A 23,131-nucleotide genomic window follows, 5' to 3' on the forward strand; every position below is an offset into this window, starting at 1 on the left:
AAGACAAGAAAATGTGAACACTGCATATTTGCTTATACATATTTGATATAACTAAGTGTTATTTTTTGGTCCGATAACAGTAATGTGGTTATATGACTCTGAAATAAAAGTCCTTATCTTTTAGAAATACATTCTGAAGTATTTCAGAATGAAATATGATGTCTGAAATTTGCTTCAAAATTATGTAGGAGGAGTGTAGGGAGGTATTGTTAAATATTTAAAGGCCTGTGCCCCTAGGATGGGACAATCAAATCTGAATGTGATCAAGACTCTAGATATTATTACCAGCTTACGGGGGAAAAAAGGGGGAAAGAGGAAGAGCTTAAATAACACTGAACATACAGTCAGCTAAATATAGAATATGGGCCATTCTGTAGGAAAAATGACTCCTTCTTCACAAATGAATGGCATTAAAAAAAAAGAGGAGACTGTTGGAGATTAAGAGGGACCTAAGGGACAGAGAGAACCACTGAACGCAATCTATCTGAGTTGTTTACCTCAGTTGGACCTTGATTTGAACAAACTAACTGTAAAAAGGCATTTCTGAGGGGCCAGCCTGGTGGCGCAGCGGTTAAGTTCACACGCTCCGCTTTGACAGCCCAGGGTTCGCCGGTCCGGATCCTGGGTGCAGACCTACACACTGCTCATCAAGACATGCTGAGGCAGGTTTCCCACATAGAAAGTAGAGGAGGATTGGCAGCAGACGTTAGCTCAGGGTTAATCTTCCTCAAAAAAAAAAAAAAGGCATTTTTGAGAAAAGTGGGGAAAACTGTACCTGGATTAGGTAATTGACGATCATAAGGAATTACTATTTGTTGGATATGATCATGGCATTGTGATCAACTTGTTGAAAAGTCCAATTTCTTAAAGATACACTCTGAAGTATTTACAAGCGAAATGAAATTGTCTGCTATGCGCTTTAAAAATACCCTAGAAAAAAAAAGAGGTGAGGGAGGGAGAGAGGGTGAAATAAAAATGGCACAATGTTAATAATTGTTGAAGTCGGCCCATTTTACCAGGCTCATCACTCCTGTGTGTTTGAAAATATCCACAATAAAACATTAAATACAATTTAGAACATTTAAAAAATAAAGCTAGTCCTTGCCCAGGGTGTTACCTATACTGACCGCTCACATTTAAGGGACAGGAAGGCCGCTCAGGTTTGGAGGGGGGAGGGAGGTGGCAAGGCAGGGGAGACTCGGAACTTGACCTGAGCCTGGCGGGAGGGTGAAGGTGGGAAACGGCGGGATCCGGGGCACAGCAGTGTTGGAATCCTCGCCAGCACCCACAGGTGCATTCCTATTGCTGTAGTTGATGATGGGTGCTTGCTCCATCTCCTTGGTCACACTGTGAGCCCTTTGAGAAGGAAAATGCCCCACTCCCTTGCCCTCCGCACTCTTCCCACCTCCTCCCTCTCCCCCACATTCCCAAAAGAACTCCCCAATCCAGGGGGTAGCACCACGGCGCCCAAGCACCAAAGGACAGCAGAGTGCTGGTCTGTGGCTCCATCTGCTGGTGGTGCTGGGAACTGAAGCTGCCGAAACAGGGTTCCAATGAGACGGAAGCTGCAGACAATTTGAGCGCTCTGGATCCTTCCCCTCAGAAAGGATAAACACAGGCCAATTAAACATATAAGAAGCATTTAATTTCATCACCATAAACATTATACTCTGATTGCTCACATACAGTATAAAATATTTACTCCGCTAAATAAATAAGACATAACATTATTGCAAACGGCACTTAAACCCTCCCGAGATTAGACCTTTGCCCAGGCAGGGGGCGCTCCTGAGATTCTGTGCGAGATTCCCCAAGCACAGATATGCCCTGGGGGCTGAGACGGATAAAGGCTCCAGGAGCCAAACTCCGTGCTTCTGGTCCTGCCACAGCCCAGAGGAGAGGCAGGGAGGCTGCTGAGGAGAGGCAGGGGGCGGGCAGCTCCTTCATCAGCCCAGGCCTACAGGGAACAGAGAGGAGCTGGGGGGCAAGGCTGGGCCAAGAAAGGAGGGGAGGCTGGGGAGGCTGTGAAACCTGGAGCCCCCCTCCCCACCTTCCTCCAGGCCCCAGCCTTGGGTAACAGGATTTGGGATGAGTTGGGGCGAGCAGAGATTCCAGGCTCCTGGGTTAGGTACTGTGGGGGCCAGACCAATCACCCCAGGAGGAGATTCTGGCAATGCTCAGCATGATAAACAGCCATCTTAGGGGACCCCATCATTGGGGATCTCAACTCCTAGACACCAACATGGCAGAGCTGGGAATTGATTCCCCTCTACTTAGTTAAATAAATAACTTAAATATTTAAAGGCCTGTGTCCCTATGGTGGTAACACAGGGGCCAACAAGCCATGTCCTGATAAAACATAGGGGCGGGGGATCAGCAGAAAGGCAGCGCTGTAGAGCCAGGAAGCTTCCCCTCTCCCCTCAGGACTCTACCCCGCAAATATCTCTCATACTTTCAAATCCTGTGGAGGAGAGTTTCACACCAGAAACTGCCGCGTAAGAGCAACACTGGGGGGACCTACGGGATAAGGGGGTTTGGAGGTGGGAGCCCAGGCGGCTGAGTTTACTCAGCTCCCCAAATCCCTTCTCTGGGTATGTCCTGACCAGGACACGAGCTGTTAATCCTGAGCCTCGATGTCCCCCTGCAGAGTCCTGCACCCCCCGGAGCATGGAGCTAACCAGACGCCTGCCCTCTGGCTTCCCTGTGGGAGTCCAGACTGAAGCCCACCGGGAAAGCTACCAGTCGCCCAGCACTAAAGCCCGGGAGAGGCCAGAGGGAAGCCCCAGACCCCCACCTGTGCAGCTGTGCACCCATGGCCATGGGGTGGCAGCAAAGAGCCACACCACTTTGGCAGCAACAGACACTAGAAGCCAGCCTCAGCCCTGGGGGCTGACTGGAGACTGGAACAGGGCCTTCCCTCAGTGGGTTGGAAGCAGTCTACAGCGAGTATTTGGCCAAGTCGCTCTTGTCAAATACTACCTGTGTGGCAAAGTAAATGGCCACCAGACCCAGGCCTGCAGCCGACACCATATAGGCAGTGACAGACTGGCTGAGCTGAACAATGGAGCCCATAAACAGGGATGGGGCCACCTGAGACAGCAGGAAGGCACTGTCCAGAATGGCAAGGTCCAGGCAGATGCCCCGGCCCGGAAGGACCCCAGCCTCGGGTGGCTCACCCACCACCATACGCATGGAGACATCGCAGGCAGAGGCCCCACAGAGTGCGGGTGGAGACGGGAGCAGGCCGCTGCCTCCAGCACCCATGTGTCCACTCGGGAAGGGAGATCCGGGCTTGGGGCCTGGTGGGAAGCTGGTCATCAGGCTGTCCTCACTGGCGCCACCTCCAGCATCTCCTCGGTATTTGGGCAAAAACACCTGGGTGAGGGAGAAAAAAGGGGACAGGTACAGGTGTGTACCCAAGTAAGGGATCCTCCAGTTATGAGAACAGACCCTGGCCTTCATCCCAGGGGCTGGAAGAAACCGGGAAACAGGTCTTTTTATAATAAGAATCTGGCAGCAGGTCAGAAAACTGAGCGAACGCTGCTTGGTCTATTTCTAGTCAAGACCCTCATCAAGGGCGGGAGAAGGGTAGGGGGACAGAGAGGGGACAAATCTGAAACCGGAAGTCCAGGACTCCTCTGGCCTCTCCTAGAACAGGTAGGAGGCAGACAAACTCAGTTCTGCAGGTTAGGAAGAGAACAGAACCCCAAGGTAAAGGAAGAGACAGGCAGAATGAAGACAGGTGAGAAGAGATTTGTGAGAACAGAGGAACCAAATCCACAGGCGGGGCCCCTGCTGGCCCAACCCACCCGCCCCGCAGGCTCTCCTAACCGTCCTCCTTCCTGCCGCCCCACACTTCACCACGGGGAAATGCTCATTGCCCTCCGGAGAGGAGCCTGCTGCCACTGGGGTCACAGGCCCTAGCTGTAGCTCTGTCCTACTGTGGGGTCCATGGCCCCAGTCTGGGGAAAGGCAGGGTCCAGAAGACTCAGCCTGGAGTGGATGGGAGGAATCACTCTCTTCCCGACTCCCCAGCCCAGCTGTGCTAATGTTGAAGCTTTCTCACCTCCTTCTCATCGTCCACCCGGAGCCTCTTGTTTAAGGACAAGGCCAGAACTTATCTGACACTGCCCCCTTGCCCACTAGTGCCTAATAGGGGAGAGTTCTTGAGGTGGCTGCGTTAGACCTGGGAGCCACAGCAGAGCTCAAACCTGACCCCAGGGAAGCCCGGGCTCGTCACGCAGCTAGAAGTGGGCAAAGAAGTGCAGGGCCAAGTGTGCCAGCAGCTGCTGCTTGGAATGGGCCTGCCAGGACCGCTCTTCCTTGCCTTCCTCCCCAGGAAAGACCAGCCAGGCTGGAGCCTGGACAGGCCCCTGGGGACAAACATGCTCCTCAGTCTGAGGGAAGGACCCTCAGCATGCTCCCTGGCGTGGCTGCTTGTGCCCAAGCCTGGCCTCTGGACACCAGCCTTTAAGTCCCCGGCCAGGGCAGCAGAGGCTGGAGGCTGATCATGTGCGCCAAAGGGGGTCTCAGGGACAGGTTCCCCAAACCAAAACCCTGGCCCTTCCCGCGACCCCTGCCCCCAATGCAGCTACCTATTCAGTTAACCAACCTCCCAGCTAGGTGTTTCTCTGCTACCCGACTCATGTCCTACAAGGGGCAGAGACGTCTTCCCTAGAGTCTGGAAGCTCTATGAGGTCAGGCCTGCATCTACTCCTCCCTCGGGACACTCCAACTTCTTGCCCCTCTGAGCTCTGCACCCAGGGCTATAACTCAGTGAGGCTAGCGGAGGGGACAAAGGTGACCACAAAGCCTGGGTCAGGAGGCTTTGCACACAAGGGGGCCCCTGGAGGGGCTGGTTAGTGTGAGGCCCCCAACTTACACAGTGCCCAGGTGAGTGGTGTTGGTGCGTCAGGCTCAGAGATCCGCCGTGGGGGCAGGGGAAGGGGACGAAGGCAAAGGTGTGAGGCAGGAAAAGAAAAGAGAGAATTAGACAGAAAAGGAAGATGAACCAGAAGGAGAGGGGGCAGTAAGGAGCCTTCCCCACCTGGGAGACCAAAGCAGGGCACAGATCAGCCACAGTGCCCCCTGAATAAGGAGAGGTGTTGCCAACACCAGACCATGCCCGCTCACCATGTGCTGAAGCTAGGTGCCCCAGAGGTCATCTGACCCAGGTCCCTACTTCTGCAGACAACAACCCGGCCCAGACTGAGGGCTTCTGCTGGCCTGCCTCTTGAGGATTCCCAGAGAAGGACTTCGCTCTTCCTGCAATCACCCACTGAAGTGCTTTATGGTCCTGACACCAGGAAGTCATTCCCAGAGTCTATTCTACACCCGCTTCCTTCCGCAGCCCACGTCTCTGGCCCTGGAGCTACGAGGAGCTTCCTCTCCAGTCAAAGAAGGCCTTCAACTTCTGGACCAGACCAGCTGGGGCTAGTCAGCCTCCCCTCAGCCCGCTCCACCCAGCGGCCAGGGCGAGTACCTGCTTCTCGCGGTGGTAGAGGGATGCCAGCGTGTAGGGCAGGATCTGCAGGGCGGAGAAGGTGAACCCTGTGAGGGCAGCCGAGGCGGTCACCACAGCCACGCTGCGGGACAGGCACGTGGCACCGGCAGCCACGGGGAAAGCCACCACACTGGCCAGATAGACTGCCCTGGTGCCAAATCGCTGCACCAGCCGGTCCATGACCAGGGAGAAGAGCAGGGAGATGGCACACTGCAGGAACAGCCCCAGGCTGCCCATCCGGACCCCTGGAGGCGGGTGGGGAGAGAGGCAGTCAGACAGGGAAGGCGGGGAGTGGCTCAGAATTAGGAGCTACAGGCACCTGCTCCCCGAGACCTGCTCTAGACCAGACCCACTCCCCCGCACCTTCCCACCCTACCTGTAGCAACGGAAGTCTAGGCTCTTCCACTGACCCCAGGGAATGTGGCCAAAGCCACTGGCTAAGGACAGAGGAAGATGTTCTAAGGGTCGACTAGAGCCTCAGCTAGTGCTCTGTGGGCTAGGACGGAGACAGGGAACGCAAAGACAGTTCTCCCATAGGCTCTAAGACGGAGCTCCAGGACGTCTGAGCTGGAAGGCGCTAGCAAGGTGGTTTGGGAAGTCAGCAGGGGACACAGAGGGTACCCTGACGTTGGGGCCAGGCGGACCTGAGACCCAGACTTGACTCCGCCACTCCCTTTGGACCTTAAATAAGCTCAGCCTTTTCTTCTGTCAAATTGGGGCAAGGACTGATCAAAATCTCAGAGCAGCCTGAGGCTCTGTTGACACTGCAGGCAAGGCTGCCCTGCACCCTTGAGGAGCTGTACACACAGACTACACACTGGGCCCATTCTCCTGATGGGGAAATCAGGGCATAGATGCACAGCTACCAGTCGAGACACAGGCTGTGGGCACCTCCCTAGGCATGAACGTCCCCTGGACAGCAGCCCCCACAGCAGCACCCATCCCTGGCTGCCGAGGCCTTACCTTCATCATAGTGTCTCCGCGCCTCAGTGCCTGGCTCAGCCCTGGGCACACCCTGGTACAGCCCCTCACCCACGAAGTCCGTGTAAAACAGTGTGAAGGTCATGAATGCCATCCAGCTGCACAGCTCGGCCACAAAGAGTCGGCGCAGAGTACGAGGCACACGGCAGCAGAGCTGGTGCAGCCGGGGGAACAGGGTGCCTAGGTTCCGGAAAGCCAGGCGGGCGCGGCCCGGGCAGCAGTGGGGCGGCATGGGGGACACCGACAGCCCTTCTGGAGGCTCGGCTGGGCCCAACGCTGCCTCCTCGGCCACCAACAGCGTGGCTGCCACACAGGTGAGGAAGATGACAGTGAGCAGGCCAAAGAGGCACTCCTCCTGGGTGCCCAGGTAGGGGGCCAGGGCACTGGCGTCCCAATCGATGGCGGGCAGCAGATAGCCCAGGCAGCCCCCAAGGCTGATCATGAAGGCGTAGACAGAGAAGGCCTGGCGACAGTGGTCTGGGTCCCGGAAGAGGTCAGAGAGCAGGGCCTCCAGTGGAGTGAAGCACACCTGGCCACAGAAGTCCAGCAGCCCCACGCCCAGGATCAGCAGGGCCAACTCCAGGGGCCTGGCGTCCGGGCACAGCAGCCCTGCCAGCCGGCTGGCCCTCGGGATGAGGAAGAGGCTCAGCAGGACGCCCAGGGACAGGGCCCAGATGAAGGGCCTCCGGCGACCATAGCGCCCACGCCAGTGGTCACTGGCGGAGCCTAGGAGCGGGACGGAGACCAGGCCCAGCACTGGACCAATGCCTGCAAGAAAGGCAGGAGTGTGAGCCAGAGGCTGGGGCCCTTAAGGGGTGGGGGAAGGAGGCCAACCTCCTTGAGAAGAGGATCACGATATATCACCCAGAGGGAGGGCCAGCCCTGTGCTGGACGCTGTGCTGAGCACTACATGACAGGATCACTAACGCCCCATTTTAAGATGGGGAAACTGAGGCATGGAGCAACTGATAAGTGATACTTGTACACAGGCACAGAGCTACGGAGGGTGAGCGGTGGGATTTCAACAGCCAGTCTGACTCCAGATGCTGTAATCCTGACAGACCCCCTCTTCCTAGGAGTCACACAATGGTGACCACCTGCCTTCTGTGGCCTCTGCACAGCGCCTGCCCCAGGGGTAAGGAAGCCCCCCGCTGGAAGACCCCAGTCCTACTAATCAGTGGCTGGCTGTACGGCCTGCCTATGTCACCTAACTTCGTATAAGCCTCCTCTACCCTCTCTGTGAATGGATAAACTCAAAGGGCTGTTGAAGGGATTAAATGAGGTAGTAGATATAAATCATAAACAGCCAGACACATGCAAAGGGCAAGTTCTCCAGTGGCTCCTACGGGCAGGCCTTGTGTAGAGGCCAGGGGAACAGCAGTGGCCAGGGAATGTCTCTCTACTCTTTGCTTCCTCTTGGACCCCCTGGGCCCAGGGTCACCCTCCCCAGCAATGGAGGCCTGGCAGGCTCGGGAAGGGCAGGCAGCTCCCTCTCCCGCCCAGCAGCTCTCTGGGCAGAGGCCCCGCTGCCCTGCTGCCGGGGCAGCCTAGATCTGGAGCAGGAGGGAAGGAGCGCCTGGTGACTCACCCAGAACCATGGTCATGAACTTCTCCTCTACCCCCACTTCCAGCAGCAGGGGTGGCGCGTAGGTGATGCCCGCGGCCAGGCACACCTCCAGGCCGAAGGTCAGCAGGTTGACCAGCAGGAGCTGGGCTTTCCTATGCCGCAGCAGGCGGCTCCCCCACAGCCTCTGGACCATGGTGGGCCAGGCGGCGAGGGCTCCAGCCCATTCACGCATTCCAGAACTGCTTCGTCTCTGGCCTGCTCCAGACACCCAGGCCTCTCCTTTCTGACACCGACCACCTGGGACTCAGCCAGGAGCCCATTTCTGCCAGCCCTCCGTGTGGGTCCAGGTTCTCAGCCCATGCTAAACGCCTGCGGCCATGGGGTGCTTCCTGGACACATACCCCATCACTCGGACACTGAAAGGGAGGGACAACCAAACACACGAGTGTTAGGTCCTGGGAACCAGGATTTGCTCTCAATTCTCTGAATCCTGTTCACTCCCAGGCTGATGGTGTGGCCCTGCCACCTGGGTGTCACCCCCGATTGCCCAGTCAGGAAATTCATGTTAATATTAGCCTAAGGCTGACATAAGTAATAAGGTAAATATGATTTTTAAAGCTTAGCACACTCCAGAGCCAAACAGATGTCGGTTATTCTCTGTTTTGGAATATTTTTGCAATTGCCCTTGCCTGCTAGTATGGGGGAAAATAGAAATCAAACCAATGGAATTCCCAGTTCCCCAGGCCCTGTCATCAAGGTGCCCTGAGACCCTCCAGCCGGCCTGGTTTGTTTGCTTTTCTCTCTCCACCTCCCAGAGCGGCAGTTCAATTCCCCTTTGTTAGGAGCAGCATTTCCTATTCTGCACTGCCTGGCCTGGCCACGGGCCATGGTGCCCGGATGACGGAGGACGGGCAAGGGGGGAGAGGCTGTGGTTTGCTGGGCTGGATTTTAACCTGTCATTGAAACTGCTTCAAGACCGCTCCCCTGGACGAACCTGAGCCTGAAAACCTCTCCCGTGAGTTTCTCTTCGCGTTCAACTGTTGGTGGGGAAAAAACATTCCCACATGTGCTGCCCAGCTGTCCTGGGACAGCGGGGCCATCCAGGGGCCCAGCCTCACGGGCTTGAAACTGCACCACCTGGCAGCAACTGCAGTGACACCAGTGACCCCAGGGCTGGCAGGATGTCCCACACTCCCAGGCAGCCTTTCTCTGTTCCCCAAAGTGCTCCATTCTCAGCAGAGAAATCCCCATAGCCCTTCCTGCTAGGCCTGCCTCCTGTGCCCAGAGATCCTACTGGGGGAGCACCTACCCGTGCCCCCACCCCTAGGCAGTTGCCTCCAGGTCTAGCTTCCCTGAAGAGAAGGTGTAGAGAGTGGGCCATGGTGAGAAAAGGTGAGAGTCCCCTAACCAGCCAGCCATCCCAATGTGGGGGAGAGGGGGGCGGGGCGGGGGGACGGATGACAGAGCCTCACACCACTTGTGGCTGGAGTCTGGCGTGCCTTCCTTTGCCTCATGGATTCAAGCCCATAAATGCTGTTGAAGAGCACTACTCCTGTGCAAGGTCCACAGTGGCCGAGGGCCTGGCTCCCGTCTCCTCCCCAACCCCAGAGCCTTCCTGGAGCACCCTCAGGCTCACTTATTCCTCTTCCAAGCTCAGCATCTCGTAATTTGGAGCTTCAACATCTTTTATCTCTTTAAATAACCTCAAGCCCCACAGGGCCTTGTGTGTTACAGAGCACGTTGGAGGTGCTCTCTGCGCTGTGCCACAGAGAAATCAGACGGCCATCAGTCCTGGGTAAGACGTGTCCATCCCATAACCGCCTTCTGGGGCTCTACAGCTGGTAGAGCAGGAAGGAGGGGACTTCAGATGAGGCTGGGCAACCAACAGCCTCCTCCCCAAAGTCCCACTCAGACCCAGGCCATCCACTTCGAGAAGGGACACGGCCTCCTATGGGGGTGGCATGGGGAGGAGTGAAAACACTGACTCACGTGGCCCCAAAAAGGGACTGGAGGACCAGACAGCAGTCTTAGCTGGGTGTTTGTGGGTTCAGCTCGAGGCGCGTCCTCCCCAGTCGCTGCTTTGCCATAGCACCACAACAGGAAAGCAGGAGGCTGCACAGGGACCAAGGGCTCGTGCCATCCAGGCTGGAGGGAGGGATTCTGGGTGCAAAGGCTTCCAGCCCCTTCCACCCCCCACCTTCAGTCTGGGAGGGCCCCGGACATTCACCTGCTCTGGGTTTTTAAGGGACCAGGTCCTCCCTGAGCAAACAGAGGCTGTGTCAGACCCAGCCTCACCCACAACCTGCTCCATTCCCAAGCCCTGCTTGCTCCCTGTTGTTGAAAATAAACCGCAGCTCTCCTGCAACCACTAATCACCCCGCCTGCCTTCCCCCCTCCCTCAATCTGGTTCCTCACTCCCTGACTTCCTCACTCTCTGACGAGCAGGACCCTCCCTAGCCCACAAGGGAGAACAAAATGGGTGAAGAGAGGAAAGTCGTCTCACCCGCTATGAGGAGCTCACCAGCCAGCTCCTTAGCCACCTCCCCCTCCCCAGCGCCTCTCCGCCCCCTAGAGGTTCTTTACCTGGTAACCAGGGGCGGGGCCAGCTGTGGAATTCATTGAGAGGAGCCAGGTAGGAAGTGGGCTGGCTGCGAGCTCTGCTCTGCACCCCTCTGTCCTTAGGTTGCTGAGCCCGTCCTCCCTCTTTTGACTTCTACTCTGCCTTGGGGTCCAGGACACTCTTGCCACCCCCAGACTTTACTCTTTCCAGCCCAGAATTGCCTGAGGAATTCCACGCCCATGAGAATATTCTCCCTTCCAAAGCCCCCCTTTCTTCTCCTTACGTCTTCCCCGGACCCCTGGTCTCCCCTGCTTCATCCCCACCCCAGGGCCTCAGGAAGAGGAGACGACAGAGGACTCCCACAGCACTAGCTCAGCCATGAGCCATCCCTCCAGGGCCTCGTTCCCCAGGGCACAAACAGAAGCCCAGGCCCTGCCCGGTCCCCAGGCTCAGAGAGGGGGACAAGAAGAAGGGGTCGGTGGCACGTTCCTGGCTACCACTCCTATCTGCAGCTCCCGGGCACTCTTCTCACTGAAGCTTGAACGAGACAGACCCCAGCGGAGTCCCTGTTTCAGGAGCTCCCCTGTCCAGCTCAGAGAGACAGGATCCAGTTCTCCCTATACCCTCCAGGCTCAGAGATGCGGCTGACTGAAATCCTCCTGCCCCATGCTCCTGGAGCACTCTGCCTGTCTGGCAAACAGAAGATCAACCAGAAGGGCTGGCCTCCAGTGCTCACCTGGTGGGGAGGGGGTGAGGGTGGAGGTACAGAAAGGGGGAGTCTGGCCTGACCTCTTTAAAAGGAATGGAAGCCTTCTAGGAGGACAAGACCCTCTCAAGTTCCAACTCCCCTCCTCTCTGGGCCCCCTAGACGGGACAGCCAGAAAGCTGGAGAAAGCTCTGGGAGCCTTCACGAACTCTGCCCGGCCAACTTTCCTCATCCCTGGGGGTGCAGGCTTGGCCCAGAGAAGCAGGCATGTTTGTGAACCTGCATCTCGCTCCCCAGCTCCAGAGAGCAGCGACCTACACGCCCCATGCACTGCAACCCACCTAGACGCCCCATGCACTGCAACCCGGGGCACCCGCAGAGCAGGCAGCGGGTGCCACTGTGACCCTCTGGCACCGGCCCTAGCAGAAGGGACTGGGACCCATTTGCCCAAAGAATAAGTAGCTGAAAGCAGAGTGGGTGTGGGAGGGTAAGGGATGGAGGCTAAGTGCCTCCCCCATCCCCACACGCGCCCCTGAAACCGCGGCCCGGCCCCCAGGGAGACCCACTCCGAAGGGGTCAAAGGTGGTGAGTGGAGGTCCGGACAGACCCTCACAGGCTGGAGGGCCCGGCGCCTGCCCCTTTGCCCAGCTTCAGATTAGGCGCCACCAGGGAGCACGGGGAAATGAAACTGAACAACAGGAATAAACTTGGCCTGAACTTTCTTCAAAATTCAAAAGACGGAGTGGAGGGAAGGCGACAAGCCCACTCCTGGTAGCTGCCTTCGGAAGGGAGGGTCAGAGGGCTGGATAAAGAGGCCTTTGAGGGCTGTCAAAGGGGCTCTGCCGACCCGCAGCCAGAGGTGGGGCTGGGGGCGGGATTCCCTCGCTGATAGGCAGGGGCCGGCGGGCTGGGGGCGCGCTGGGGGCGCGCGGCGGCCAGTGTCAGGCAGCAATTCTATGGGCCCTTTATGCAGGCCAGCGTCCCCCCACCCCGTGCAGGCACATCAAACGGCCGGCTCCCGCCCTGACCCTGCCGAGCAGCGACCGCGTCCTCCCTCCACACTCACAAAGCCGCGCTGCTTTCCCACGCGCTCCTCCGCAGGAAGGCCGCCCCTCGACCTCCGCGCCACGGGCAGGCCCCCAGAAGGAAACTGGGGACAGGCTAGGCTGGCCCCGAGGAGCAATGACTCAGCTGCAGACAGCGAGCGGGTGGGGTCACTCCAGGCCATCTCCCTCACACACGCCCCAGGCCCGGACGGCGGGTGGGGAGCAACCCACAAGTAGAGGCTGCAAGACTGCGCGGATGTGGGGACCCCCGTTTGTCCACACGGGACTGGACCCCAGAATGTCATTCCAAATTGAGCTGTCCCAGGCGCCCTAGGTTAGGGGCAGGGAATTGGTCTGGGGGTTCACCAGCTCAGCATCCCTGCCAACTAGCCCCCTGCCTCAGTCCCAGGAGACCGACGTCCTCGGCCGACCTAGTAAACCTAGCGGACTCCGTCCCCTTAATGAGCTCCGCCCTCTCAGCGGCTCGCAAGGAGCCTGGGGCCAGACCCCAGAAAGAGGCCGTGCTGGCCACCCAGAAGACCTGACAAGCGCATCCTTGTGAGCTCTCCCCGCTCACAGGTGCCCTGGTCAGGGGTGCTGTGCTGTGGGAATTCCCACCCCGGGAGCTAAGGCGACCAGGACGCAGGATTAGACCAGGCACGGCTTTGGTGACTTCCAACCCACATTCAATCTTTGATTCCCTGGGTTTGAATACTTCCAAAGAAGTGAGGGTCTGCTTTCCCCGGTCCCACCCTACAAAAGGCAGTGGTGATCTGCACAAATAGCTGGGGTCCCCAACTCGCTGCGCTCCCGCAGACACGCAAGAGCACCGTTCAGAATGCAACCCTGCACCCAGGGGAACGGCAGGAAACAGCAAGGGCGGGCAGTGGGGAGTGAGACCCACCACGGCAGACGTGCTCCCCAGCTCTGCCCCCCAGGGCCCAGGGGCTGGGGATTTAGAGTTGCCCGCTGCGCTGCCTTTTCTTCCCTCGGACTGGAAGCCTTCTGCTCAGCAGCTTGTCAGAGAGAGTGAGGGGCTGCAGGCCGGGACACAAAGGGGGATTAGGGAGAAACCTCTCGGCCTGCAGAGTAATCCATCACACTCTCTCCCGGCTGCCAGTGCCGGCCCCTTCCCACTCAATTCCCCTTCCAGCTGCTGTGGCCCCCACCCGCTCCAGCTCCTGAGCCCTGTCACATGGCAGCAAAGAGAATCCCAGGCCCTGGGGGGGCAGAGGGGGCACACCCCGGACACTGGGAAAAGGACAACGGCTCCCTCCCCCCTCCCGGCCCCCAATGTGTGAAAACCCAACAGGTGGCAGTGGCTCAGAGGGAAGCTGCTTTTGTCACCCTGTCTGAGAGCCACAGTCCCGCTTCTGAAAGGGGACAAACGTGAGAGGTGGGGGAGGGGAGGGGAGAGGACAGCGGCAGTCCCAGAGCTCCTTGGATCTCCCCTCCCCTCTCAGATCCAGCGATGGGATTCTGCAGCTGGCCTGCCCCTCACCTTGGCCAGTGGAGGCGAGGCACCCCTCCCCAGGTCACCCGGCATCCCATGGTCACAGTGAACACAGATGCGCATCTGACTCCAGGCACCTGAGCCTCCCAGCAGACTTCCTTTCTGTGGAACAGCTGCAACCCAAGGTCACACTGGGTCACCTTGACCAAGTGCCCTCCAAACAAGACAGCCCGTGCCCTTCACCCAAGACCTCTCTTCCCGGCCAGGAGCCACAGGTCCCTGAGCCGAGACGTCCCCGGACCCAGCAGATCCTGCAGGTGACCTAGGTTTGGCAGTCGGCCTAACCTGGGTTTGCATGCCAACTCCACCACTTACTGTAACTGTGTCACCTTGCTACTTGACCTCCCCGAGCCTCAGTTTCCTCATCTGCAATTAATAATAGCAGCTAAGTTGAGGTTTACTACATGCCAGGTACTCTTCCAAGCGTTTTAATCTTCTAGCCGCCTCCTGAGATGGGTACAGTGAGTTGACCCATTTAAGAGGCAAGGAAACATAGATTACCACGACTGACCTCACAGCTGCGCCATGTGTCTGAAAGGATGTGCACGCTCCTGGCAACGCCTCTTCAGGTTTCTGGGCTTCCTCAGTGGAGAATCCCGGAGAAGGCTTTCTCATTCCCAGACTGGAGCAGCAGGGGTCAGAGGGGGACCGGCTTCCACGCCCCTCTCCCACGGGGCCTCCCGACCCGCCCCAGCGCTCTCTCAGCCCCCAGAGGCCAGAGGAATGCCAAGAATGTAAACGCCTCCCCAGGTGCTGGCCCCCACAGGTAAGGAGAGGTCACTGCAGCAGACCTGGCTGGTGTCTGAGGCTGGGAAGGGAGATGAAGGGTGAGATAAACATCCCAGTTATGAGACAGGGTGGTTCCCATCTACAGGGAAAACAATCACAGTGATGACACCCACTAACTGCGGGAGGTGCCTGGCCCGTGCTGGGTACCTGACGCATCTTCTCCAACTCCTGCCATTTGTGCCATCCTGCACAGCAGGTATTTAATATTCCTATTTCATCACAAGGACGAAAACGGACTCTCAGAGAAATTTATTAACATGCCCAAGGTTGCACAGACAAAAACGATTAAATGGAAAATTCAAACCATCTGAAAATTCTGGAAAGTGTTCTGAACTGAGAGCCAGAACAGTGTGGTCCAGTTTCAGCAACTTTTGTAGCCGTGTGGCCTGGACGAGCCATTTCACCTCTCTGGGACTCAGTTTCCGCACCTGTAAAATGAGAGCTGGTCTAGCTGCTGTCTAAGGTTCTTACAACCGTACAGCTATGTGATCTCATACTCCCCCGCCCCCAGCCCCAGGAAGGGTGCTCTCCATGGACCGGAGGCCACTCAGTGCTCACTGACAAGCCCACATGGCATCAGGGAGGGGGTGTCATAGCCCTCCACCAATGAGAGACAAGGGCACGGGGTGGCAAAGGGCTCCCCAGCTGCACTTACCCATCCTTCACCTGTCTACACATTGCTCAAGTGTGTAGACCACAGGGTGCCAAGGGCTGGCAGTCACCTGAAACAGCCAAGCAACCAAGCCATCTGGGGGCATGATCGCTGTCTTCCCTACTCCCACCCAGAGTTGGACTAGAATTAGTAACTAAATTCTTTCTCTACTTGGGCCACAATAAATGCTTCCCTACAAGGTAGGGTAGCAGTACCAAGAAATCCCTCGGTCCGGAATGAGGTAAGAGGGCTGTGGGAAGAGAATGAAGAGCTTGGCTCGGTCTCCAGACCACTGGGAAGTTCCCTCCCCGCTCCCTTCTCTTTCTACATCCCCTGCAAAGTGAAACCTGAAAGGCTTCCCTCCTCCTGCACTTGAACTTTCCCTGTCAGCCAGACCAGGCACCTCTGCCCATCTGTGCACAGCCAACCCTTGTCCCCTCCCTGCAGCCTGGCATCCCTTAGGAGGTGAGGTATCCAGGAAAGACGCCAGAAGGTTGAGGGTCTGGGCAGACCTCCAGTTGAGCAGAGCCCTGGGCTGGGAGTCAGACCGCGGTGCTGGTCCCAGCTCTGCCGCCTCCCACCTCTAGAATCTCAAATCTGATGCTCTGTAAGGCCCTTTCAGCCCTGATATCCGACGGTCCGTGACGAGCCCCTTTTCTCATCAGAGGGCTCTGGGCCAGACTCAGTCCTGTGGAGATACGGTCTCAAAAACAGTTACTCAGAGGCGAGCAAGGTGCAAGGAGGCTCCAAAAAGACTTCTTTATTAAAGAGCTCTAGTTTACCCACCCTTGGAGGAGGTATGCCTCAGTAAGTGCAACCGAACCTCCCCCAAAGGAACGTCAAAGAGCACTAAAACTCTCCCACCTATCCACCCACCTGTCCGTCCACCCATTCACCCAACACTTATTGAGCCCAAGTACGTGCAAGCCCCTTGTGAAGGTGCTGGGAATTCAGAAACGAATGACTGCAGTCCCCTTTAGCAGAAGGGACAACATACACTCAGAGTGCAGTGAGATGCTACAGGTGTAAAGACACAGGTCCTTAGAGTGGGGCGTGCTCAGTTCTTCCAGGACTTCCCAGGGGAGGCAGCCATGTTGCTGAGCCTTCAAGATGAGCAGGTAGGAGCTACGCAGAAAAGGGTGCATGCCTGCACAGCATGGCCACTGGAGCCGGGGATCCGCTCATCAGACAACCTCTCCCAGTCAGGTGCGGTGGAATAAACACTAGACCCAAAATCGCGGGACTCGGTTTTGATCTCAGATCTGGGCCCAAGATGGGAATATTCATCAGCACTGAGCCTGTGTTTGTTTCCAGGGACACGTCGAGCACGGTCACCTCCCGCAGACGGCTTTCCCCTGAACTCTGTCCAGCTCAAGTCCTACACCTTCTCCAGGCTGCCTGGAACCCAAGCTGTCAAGAATTCCCCTTTCTCGACTGAGCTCACCAGGCAGCCCTCAGGGTTGGCTACTGCGGTCCTCCCGGTCACTGGCTTGCAGTCCTTTCCCGCCCCCACCCCACTAGCCCTTCAGCTCCTGGAAAGCAGGGAGCACAGTCCCTGCCCAGGCCCTGAGAAGGGAGGTGCGCGACAGAAGGCCTTACGGGTGAGGCTGAGTCAGGATTCCTGCCTGATGTGATCTGACCAGCGTACTTGGGATTCAGGCTGGGCCACATGCAAGGTATTTGGGTGCTCAGCTCTCTAGAAATGAGCCAGGAACAGGAAGCTAGACCGCCACATCCCTAGGGCTCGGCGGGGCACTCTCGGCTTGGACACCGTCTGCCAACTCAAAGCACACTTGAGATTGGCCTGGGACGTGGGGGCATGACAGGGAGCAGTAGGGAAAGAAAGCGGGACTGCTGTCTCAGGCTGGGTGCTCCAGAGGGCATCCTATTTGGCTAGGCGTTGAGTGGGGCCTGAAGTTGGTGACCAAGGAACTATGGGCTATGGGACCAGGGGCCAGCTCATCCCAGCTTCCGAGCAAGAGTGATTCCCAGAATGAACAAAGAAGGGGAAGGGCACAGGCATGTACTGAGCACCTGGTCTGTGCAGCATTTTGCTAAATACGCCTATCTCATTAATCTTCACTGTAACCTTGCGAGGTGAATACTATCATCTCCATGTTCCAGACACAGAAACCAAGGCCAACAGGTGAGGCAGGCCCTTCTCCATCATCAGAAGCAAGAAGTCCCACAAGTTATTCAGAGTCGGTGGCAAAACTCTAAATTTCTTCCCATGGAGGAGGAAACACAGACCATGTAGTAGAAAAAGGGTTTAAACAGGAAGCTCTGGCCAGATATCAAGACCATCGCGTGATGGCTCTGTCACCAGCCCCTGCCCCCAAGCAGGGACACTTAATACACAGGACAAAGCTCCACACTCCAGCTCTATTGCTGGGAGTCAAGTGGCATCAGCGGTCGAGACACTGGGCCTGGTACCAACTGATGCAGCCTCATCTCACTGTCCAGCAAACAGGGCCACTGACTGTTCGAAGAAAGCCAGGCTGGGTTTTTCTTCTGAATGCCAGAAAGCAGTGCAAAGGTCCCAAGGGTTGGGGAGGGAAGACAGAGTAGAAACCCAACCTCAGAGCAGCCCCTTCCTCGCATACGGTTTCCCTAAAAATCACAACAAATATCCTTGCTGCATAGAAGGCCTTAACCTTTCCGAATATTATTCACCTCCATCCCCTCCCTGCACCCACTTCCAGCTTGAGGAGGTGAGCGAGACAGGCGTTTCTAGACTGATTAAAAAACAAGTCACACACAGCACTGACAGGGGAGGGACCAGGACGTCAGTCCCAGTGTGTGCTTTGCACAGGACCACAGGTTCAACCGCACATGTGCCCATTCACAATCTACATACAGTTACATGCAGTCTAATTCCTGGGCTGAGACACTCTGGCTTCTGAGTGTGAGACCACAGTGATTGCCTCCATTGTCACGGAGGAACAGCAGCCGACACAGATCAAGCTCTTTTTACTTGCAGCTGCTGCGCTCAGAGCCTTACCTATATCAGCTCGTCTAATGCTCACAGTGCTGTGAGGTGGGTCCTGTGATCCTCGTCCTACAGAGGAGGAAGCTGAAGCCGAGAGTTAAGTAACTTTTGCAAGAAGAAATGGGATTCAGACCCAGGCAACCGGGTCTAGAGCCCCGCCTCTTAACCAGTCATGCTGAAGCCCCAAAGTCCAGGAGGCCTTGCTCCCAAAGAAACAGGTCCCGGCAGAACCCAGGACAGAGCCCCAGGCTGCGTGCTGTGGTCCATTCGGTGACAGGTGATGGATAAGTAGATATGGTTAATACCGGCTGACGTGTACTGAGCACCTACCACATGGCAGGCAAACAGTCACTGCTCTATATGCATGATTTAATAAAACTATAATTTTCTTTCTTTTTTTTTTTTGAGGAAGATTAGCCCTGAGCTTACTGCTGCCAATCCTCCTCTTTTTGCTGAGGAAGACTGGCCCTGAGCTAACATACGTGTCCATCTTCCTCTACTTTATTTGTGGGACGCCTACCACAGCATGGCGTGCCAAGCGGTGCCATGTCCACACCCGGGATCCGAACCAGCCAACCCCCGCAAAGGAAGTGGAACGTGCGCACTTAACTGCTGTGCCACCGGGCTGGCCCCTCTATATTTATATATTACACATAATTATATATTTATAAATATTTGTATTTGTTATATTTGTTATTTAATAAATAACAAAGCTATACGGTAGGTACTATCATTATTATTATTATCATCCCTATTTTGCAGCCAGGGATACTGAGGCTTAGAAGAGGTTAAGTAACTTGCCCAACAGTCCACAGCTGGTGGAGCAGCCAGGCCATGGGCCCTGTCTTTCTGACAGTCTGGGTTTTATCCATAAGGCTGTGTTACCACGAGTCCGCAGCCCACCGCCTTTCTGCCTTTTCTCTCAGGAGCCCTGGACAGGCTGAGAGAGGGGAATCGCGCAGTCCCTCCACATCCAGTGGCCTGGAGCGAAGGAGCTCAGCGGGCGCCGAGGATCACTGTCCAGCTGCTCCCTCTCCTCCTCCTTGGAAGGAGCTCGGAGAGGCGGGGGAGCTCACTGCACACCCCATGAGTACACAGGAAAACACTAAATTGGGGCTTGTATGTCCACAGCTGTACATTCATCCACAGCTATATTTTTATCCTCATGCTCATCCTGCTGACTCAAGCTCGATTTTTCTATGCACTTTTAGAATGAGTCCTGGCTGCATGACAAGCCTGGGAGGAGGAGGTAAGACAGGAATGAGGGGATCGGACCCATCCAACAGAAAGACCTGTGACTTCAAATAATGTCCCACTCACTCAGGAGGAGAAGTTGCTCTCTGGGTTTCCTCAGGCTTCCCATCCAGCCTGCACCTCCTGGGCCCTGCCCTTCCCCCCATATGCCAGCCTGTTCCCCAGGCCTTGGGCAGGTGAGCCCACTCCAAGGCTGTCCCGTCTAAAAGAGACCTGCTAAGGGCATCAGGAAAAGCAGCCGGGAGTCCCCAGGGCCTCACTCCCACCCCTGAGCAGCACTTCCAGGAGCCCAGGAAGAGTCACTCTCACCCTGGTCCACCGCCCATGCCGGCAGCGGGCTCTTCTTAGGCCCTGCTCCACTGGGATGGGTCTGCATAACAGCTGAAGGGCAAGTCCCCCCCAGGTACCCACCATGCCAAACTCCTCCCTACCCTCAACTCTGGCCCCTGGGAAAAGAGGAAGCAGAAGGGAGTGGCCCTGGGGAGGGGAAAAGCTGAGCAGGTCAAGTGCGGCCGTCGGGAAGATGGAAGCTGATTCAGAGGTCAAGGGCTAAAGCACCACTCAGGGCTCCAGGTCCGAGGGAAACAGGAGACCGCGAAGGACTGAGCCTCCCTCAGGAGAGAGCCTGCAGGTCCGGGGCGTCTCTGGCAGGCCACGCCGCCGCCTAAGCCAGAGCCCCGAGAAGCCCTAGCGGACGCCCAGGTCCCACTCGTCGCACCTGTCTGCTGATCTCAGAGAATTCTCCCCATCCCTCTTGAGCCCCGGCAGGCGAGGAGAAAACGCGGCCTCTCTGTTTCCTCCTCCCCTGAGGGAGGTCCGAGGCTGGGAAGGGGACACGGGAAGGCGCGCGCGCGCACTCTCACTCCAGCCTCAACTCTCTGCCCAGAGCCTGGCCCCAAGGCGACTGTCCGAAAGGGCTCGGGCATCTTGCCCTACCTTATTAACCCTTCACCCTTCCCCGAGCAAGCTGGCCCCAGCCCGAGGACCCCGCGGCGTCCCGGCCCCTTTCCCGGCTCCCAAGTCCCGACTGTGCGGTGACTCATCCTGCCCCTTTCCGGTGAAGCCGAGACAAGGGAAGAAAATAAATGCAACTTTCCAAAGAAAACTCTGCGGCGGGAGGCTGCAACAGGAGCGAGCGGCCGTCGGCCGCCGGCTGCCTGGCCCGGGGCTCCGGGGAGGGGCAGCACCCCGGCCTGGGACAGCGGGCATGCGGGCGCCTCGAGCGCAGCCCGCCCTCCGCGGAAGAAAGCACAGCTCGGCGGGGACCCGAGCGGACGCCCGGCGCTCCGCAGCCCGCCCGCCGCAGGGGCACCCGCCGCCCCGCCACCTCCTCTGGGATTCGCGGGGCTCGGCTCGCAGCGCCCGGGACGGCACCGCGCGGCCCCATCCCGTGGGGCGCCAAGCGCGCGACCCCGCGGAGTCCGGCCGCCCAGCGCCCATCCCTCTCCCGCGGCGGGATCATCTCCCCCGGGAGCAGAGGGGGCGCGCCCCTACCTGGCCAAGGCGGGCTGCTGTCACCCGGGGTTGGCGCGTGCAAACTCGTCCCACTGTCCTTCCCCCCCGACGCGCACCAGCCGGCGGCTTTTAAATCTCCAGGTTACTCCGCGGGGGGGAGAGAGCATGCGCGCTGGGGCTGCCAGGAGGGGGCGGGGCGAGGCGGGACAGAGGTCGGGGTGCTGGGAGGGGTGTGGAGGGGCGGGGCTGGTACCCGACGGAAGAAAGCGGGAGGTCTCCAAGCTGTCTTTGTAGCCCCGACCGCGACGGGCAGCCCCCGCGTGGCTCCCAGACTGCCCTATCATTACCTAGGGCGGTGCGCCGCCCCCTCGCCGCTCGCCGCCAAAACGTTTAGGGAAAAGCCACCCGGCTCCGTGGCACACCTCCCCTCCGGAGCTCGGCTGCGACCATCACCTGCGCACGCCGCTCTCGCCATCCCCCTCTTCCCGGGCAGAGCTGCCCCCCACCCATCCAGGACCAGCCCCTGACAGGCGATGTCACATTCTCCCTGAGTTACCCTTCCTACTGTTTGCTCTGAGGCGGAACGAGGTTCCTTATAGCTAACTCAATGCCCCTGCCTGAAGTTAAAAGCCAAATTCCAATGTTTCCTTCTCCTTAACGGTATGTATGGGTAAGAGAGGTTGATTGCCAGTAAAATGTTCCCTTTGTCAGCTTTTGAGCAAGATCCCCACAGATACCTGTTTCTAGAATGCCTTTGACAAGAATGGAACAATGCAGGTGGAGACAGAGAACTGAGACCCAGGCTGGCCTTGGGTGGGGGGAGGAGAGAGACCCAGTTTATGTGGATTGTTCAGTTGAATACCACAAAATCGCAAGAAGATGCCTTCGAAGGGGAGGACCTAGTTGGCTGCAGCCCTGGACTGGGCACTGGGGCAGTGGGTTCCAATGCTGGCCCTGCCGCCAACCAGGTGTGATGTGGAGCAAGTCCCTTCCACATTCTGGGCCTCTGTGAGAAGCAGGAATTGGCCAAATATGTCTACAGGCACCTCCAGCTGGGAGGCAGAGAAGGAAGGGAGATAGAGAAGGAAGAGGGACACAACAGAGCCCTGGGGGCTATGGGGAAGAGGGCTTGGGTGCAGGAGAGGGCAGAGAGAAAAATCAAGAATCCACCTTCTGAGTCGCTAAACAAGTTTAAATTGAAAACTCTGAGCACTGCCTCCCTGGGAGCACTCACCCTCCAGCAGGTGACCCTTCAGGGCGCCAGTGGCTTTCCAAAGCCTTTGGCATGACCATTTATGGCTAGCAGAAAGACCGGGGTGGAGTCCTGGGTCCCTGAGCTGGTGTCCCCTCTGCCCCAGAAAAGAGGGCAGGAGTCAGGGGGAATTCCAGGTCAGCTGGAAAGTTACAGAGTCAGGAGAGATGGGACGATAGTATTTTCCAGGCTTGGGGAAGGAGCAGGAGGGAGTTGTCCTGCCTCAAAGAAGTAGGAGCACTGCCTCCTCTCCCTGACTTTTGCACAGGCCTTATGCCTTGTGACATGGGGAAGGGGTTGGGGGAGCTCAGGAGGTGAGCAGACATCGTGGTGTGATATCCTGAACCGGACCACACCCAGAGGTCTGGCCACCTGCCTGAGTGCCTGGTCACCCCTCCCCAATGGAGGTGACCCTTTATTACCAAGCTAGGTGGAGGCACTTTCCAGGCCCTGCCCAGCACAGGGTGCCATAGTGCCCCCTGCTGTAAAAACACTTCCTCCCCCTTTTTCTGCTGGTGTAGACTTGTGTAATAATAATAATGGTAGTAGTTAACCATTACTGATTGTGCCAGGCACTGTTCTAAATGCTTTGCATGTATTTTCTTTTTAAAGATTTTATTTTTCTTTATTCTCCCCAAAGCCCCCCAGTACATAGTTGTGTATTTTTAGTTGTGAGTCCTTCTAGTTGTGGCATCTGGGACGCCGCCTCAGCATGGTTTGATGAGTGGCACCATGTCGGCGCCCAGGATCTGAACTGGCAAAACCCTGGGCCGCCGCAGAGGCAGAGCGCGCAAACTTAACCACTCGGCCATGGGGCCGGCCCCACTTTTCTTTTTTTTTTTAATTTTATTTTCTTCTTTTTTT

At 57.3% G+C, this 23,131-nt stretch overlaps 1 protein-coding gene across 6 annotated transcripts; it reads right to left on the reverse strand.

Annotated features, from left to right (window-relative positions):
- Positions 1 to 1,623: 1,623 nt before the first annotated feature.
- On the reverse strand, positions 1,624 to 21,192 carry SLC45A3 (solute carrier family 45 member 3). Of its 6 annotated transcripts, none has more exons than XM_070591795.1 (6): positions 21,055 to 21,123; positions 10,041 to 10,163; positions 8,073 to 8,467; positions 6,467 to 7,252; positions 5,483 to 5,748; positions 1,624 to 3,375 (listed from the first exon to the last, which is right to left on the reverse strand). In XM_070591795.1, the coding sequence occupies exons 3-6, from the start codon at positions 8,281 to 8,283 to the stop codon at positions 2,938 to 2,940; spliced, it is 1,701 nt and encodes a 566-aa protein (XP_070447896.1). In that variant the 5' UTR covers positions 8,284 to 8,467; positions 10,041 to 10,163; positions 21,055 to 21,123; the 3' UTR covers positions 1,624 to 2,937. The 6 variants fall into 6 exon arrangements, with proteins under 6 accessions (XP_070447896.1, XP_070447895.1, XP_070447894.1 ...); XM_070591794.1 differs by lacking the exon at positions 21,055 to 21,123 and adding an exon at positions 10,555 to 10,614; XM_070591793.1 differs by lacking the exon at positions 10,041 to 10,163 and having other exon boundaries at positions 21,055 to 21,192.
- Positions 21,193 to 23,131: the final 1,939 nt, after the last annotated feature.

The sequence above is a fragment of the Equus przewalskii genome, chromosome 23 (assembly GCF_037783145.1).
Source record: "Equus przewalskii isolate Varuska chromosome 23, EquPr2, whole genome shotgun sequence".
Lineage (NCBI taxonomy): Eukaryota > Metazoa > Chordata > Mammalia > Perissodactyla > Equidae > Equus > Equus przewalskii.

Bases quoted from the DNA above. Each gene is read 5' to 3' on its own strand.
- SLC45A3 (XM_070591793.1), bottom strand. From the start codon at position 8,283: ATGCGTGAATGGGCTGGAGCCCTCGCCGCCTGGCCCACCATGGTCCAG. The intron at 7,253-8,072 runs GTGAGTCACCAG...CCTTTCTTGCAG, and splicing joins GTTCATGACCATGGTTCTGG to GCATTGGTCCAGTGCTGGGC. The intron at 5,749-6,466 runs GTAAGGCCTCGG...ACCCGCCTCCAG, and splicing joins GCGGAGACACTATGATGAAG to GGGTCCGGATGGGCAGCCTG.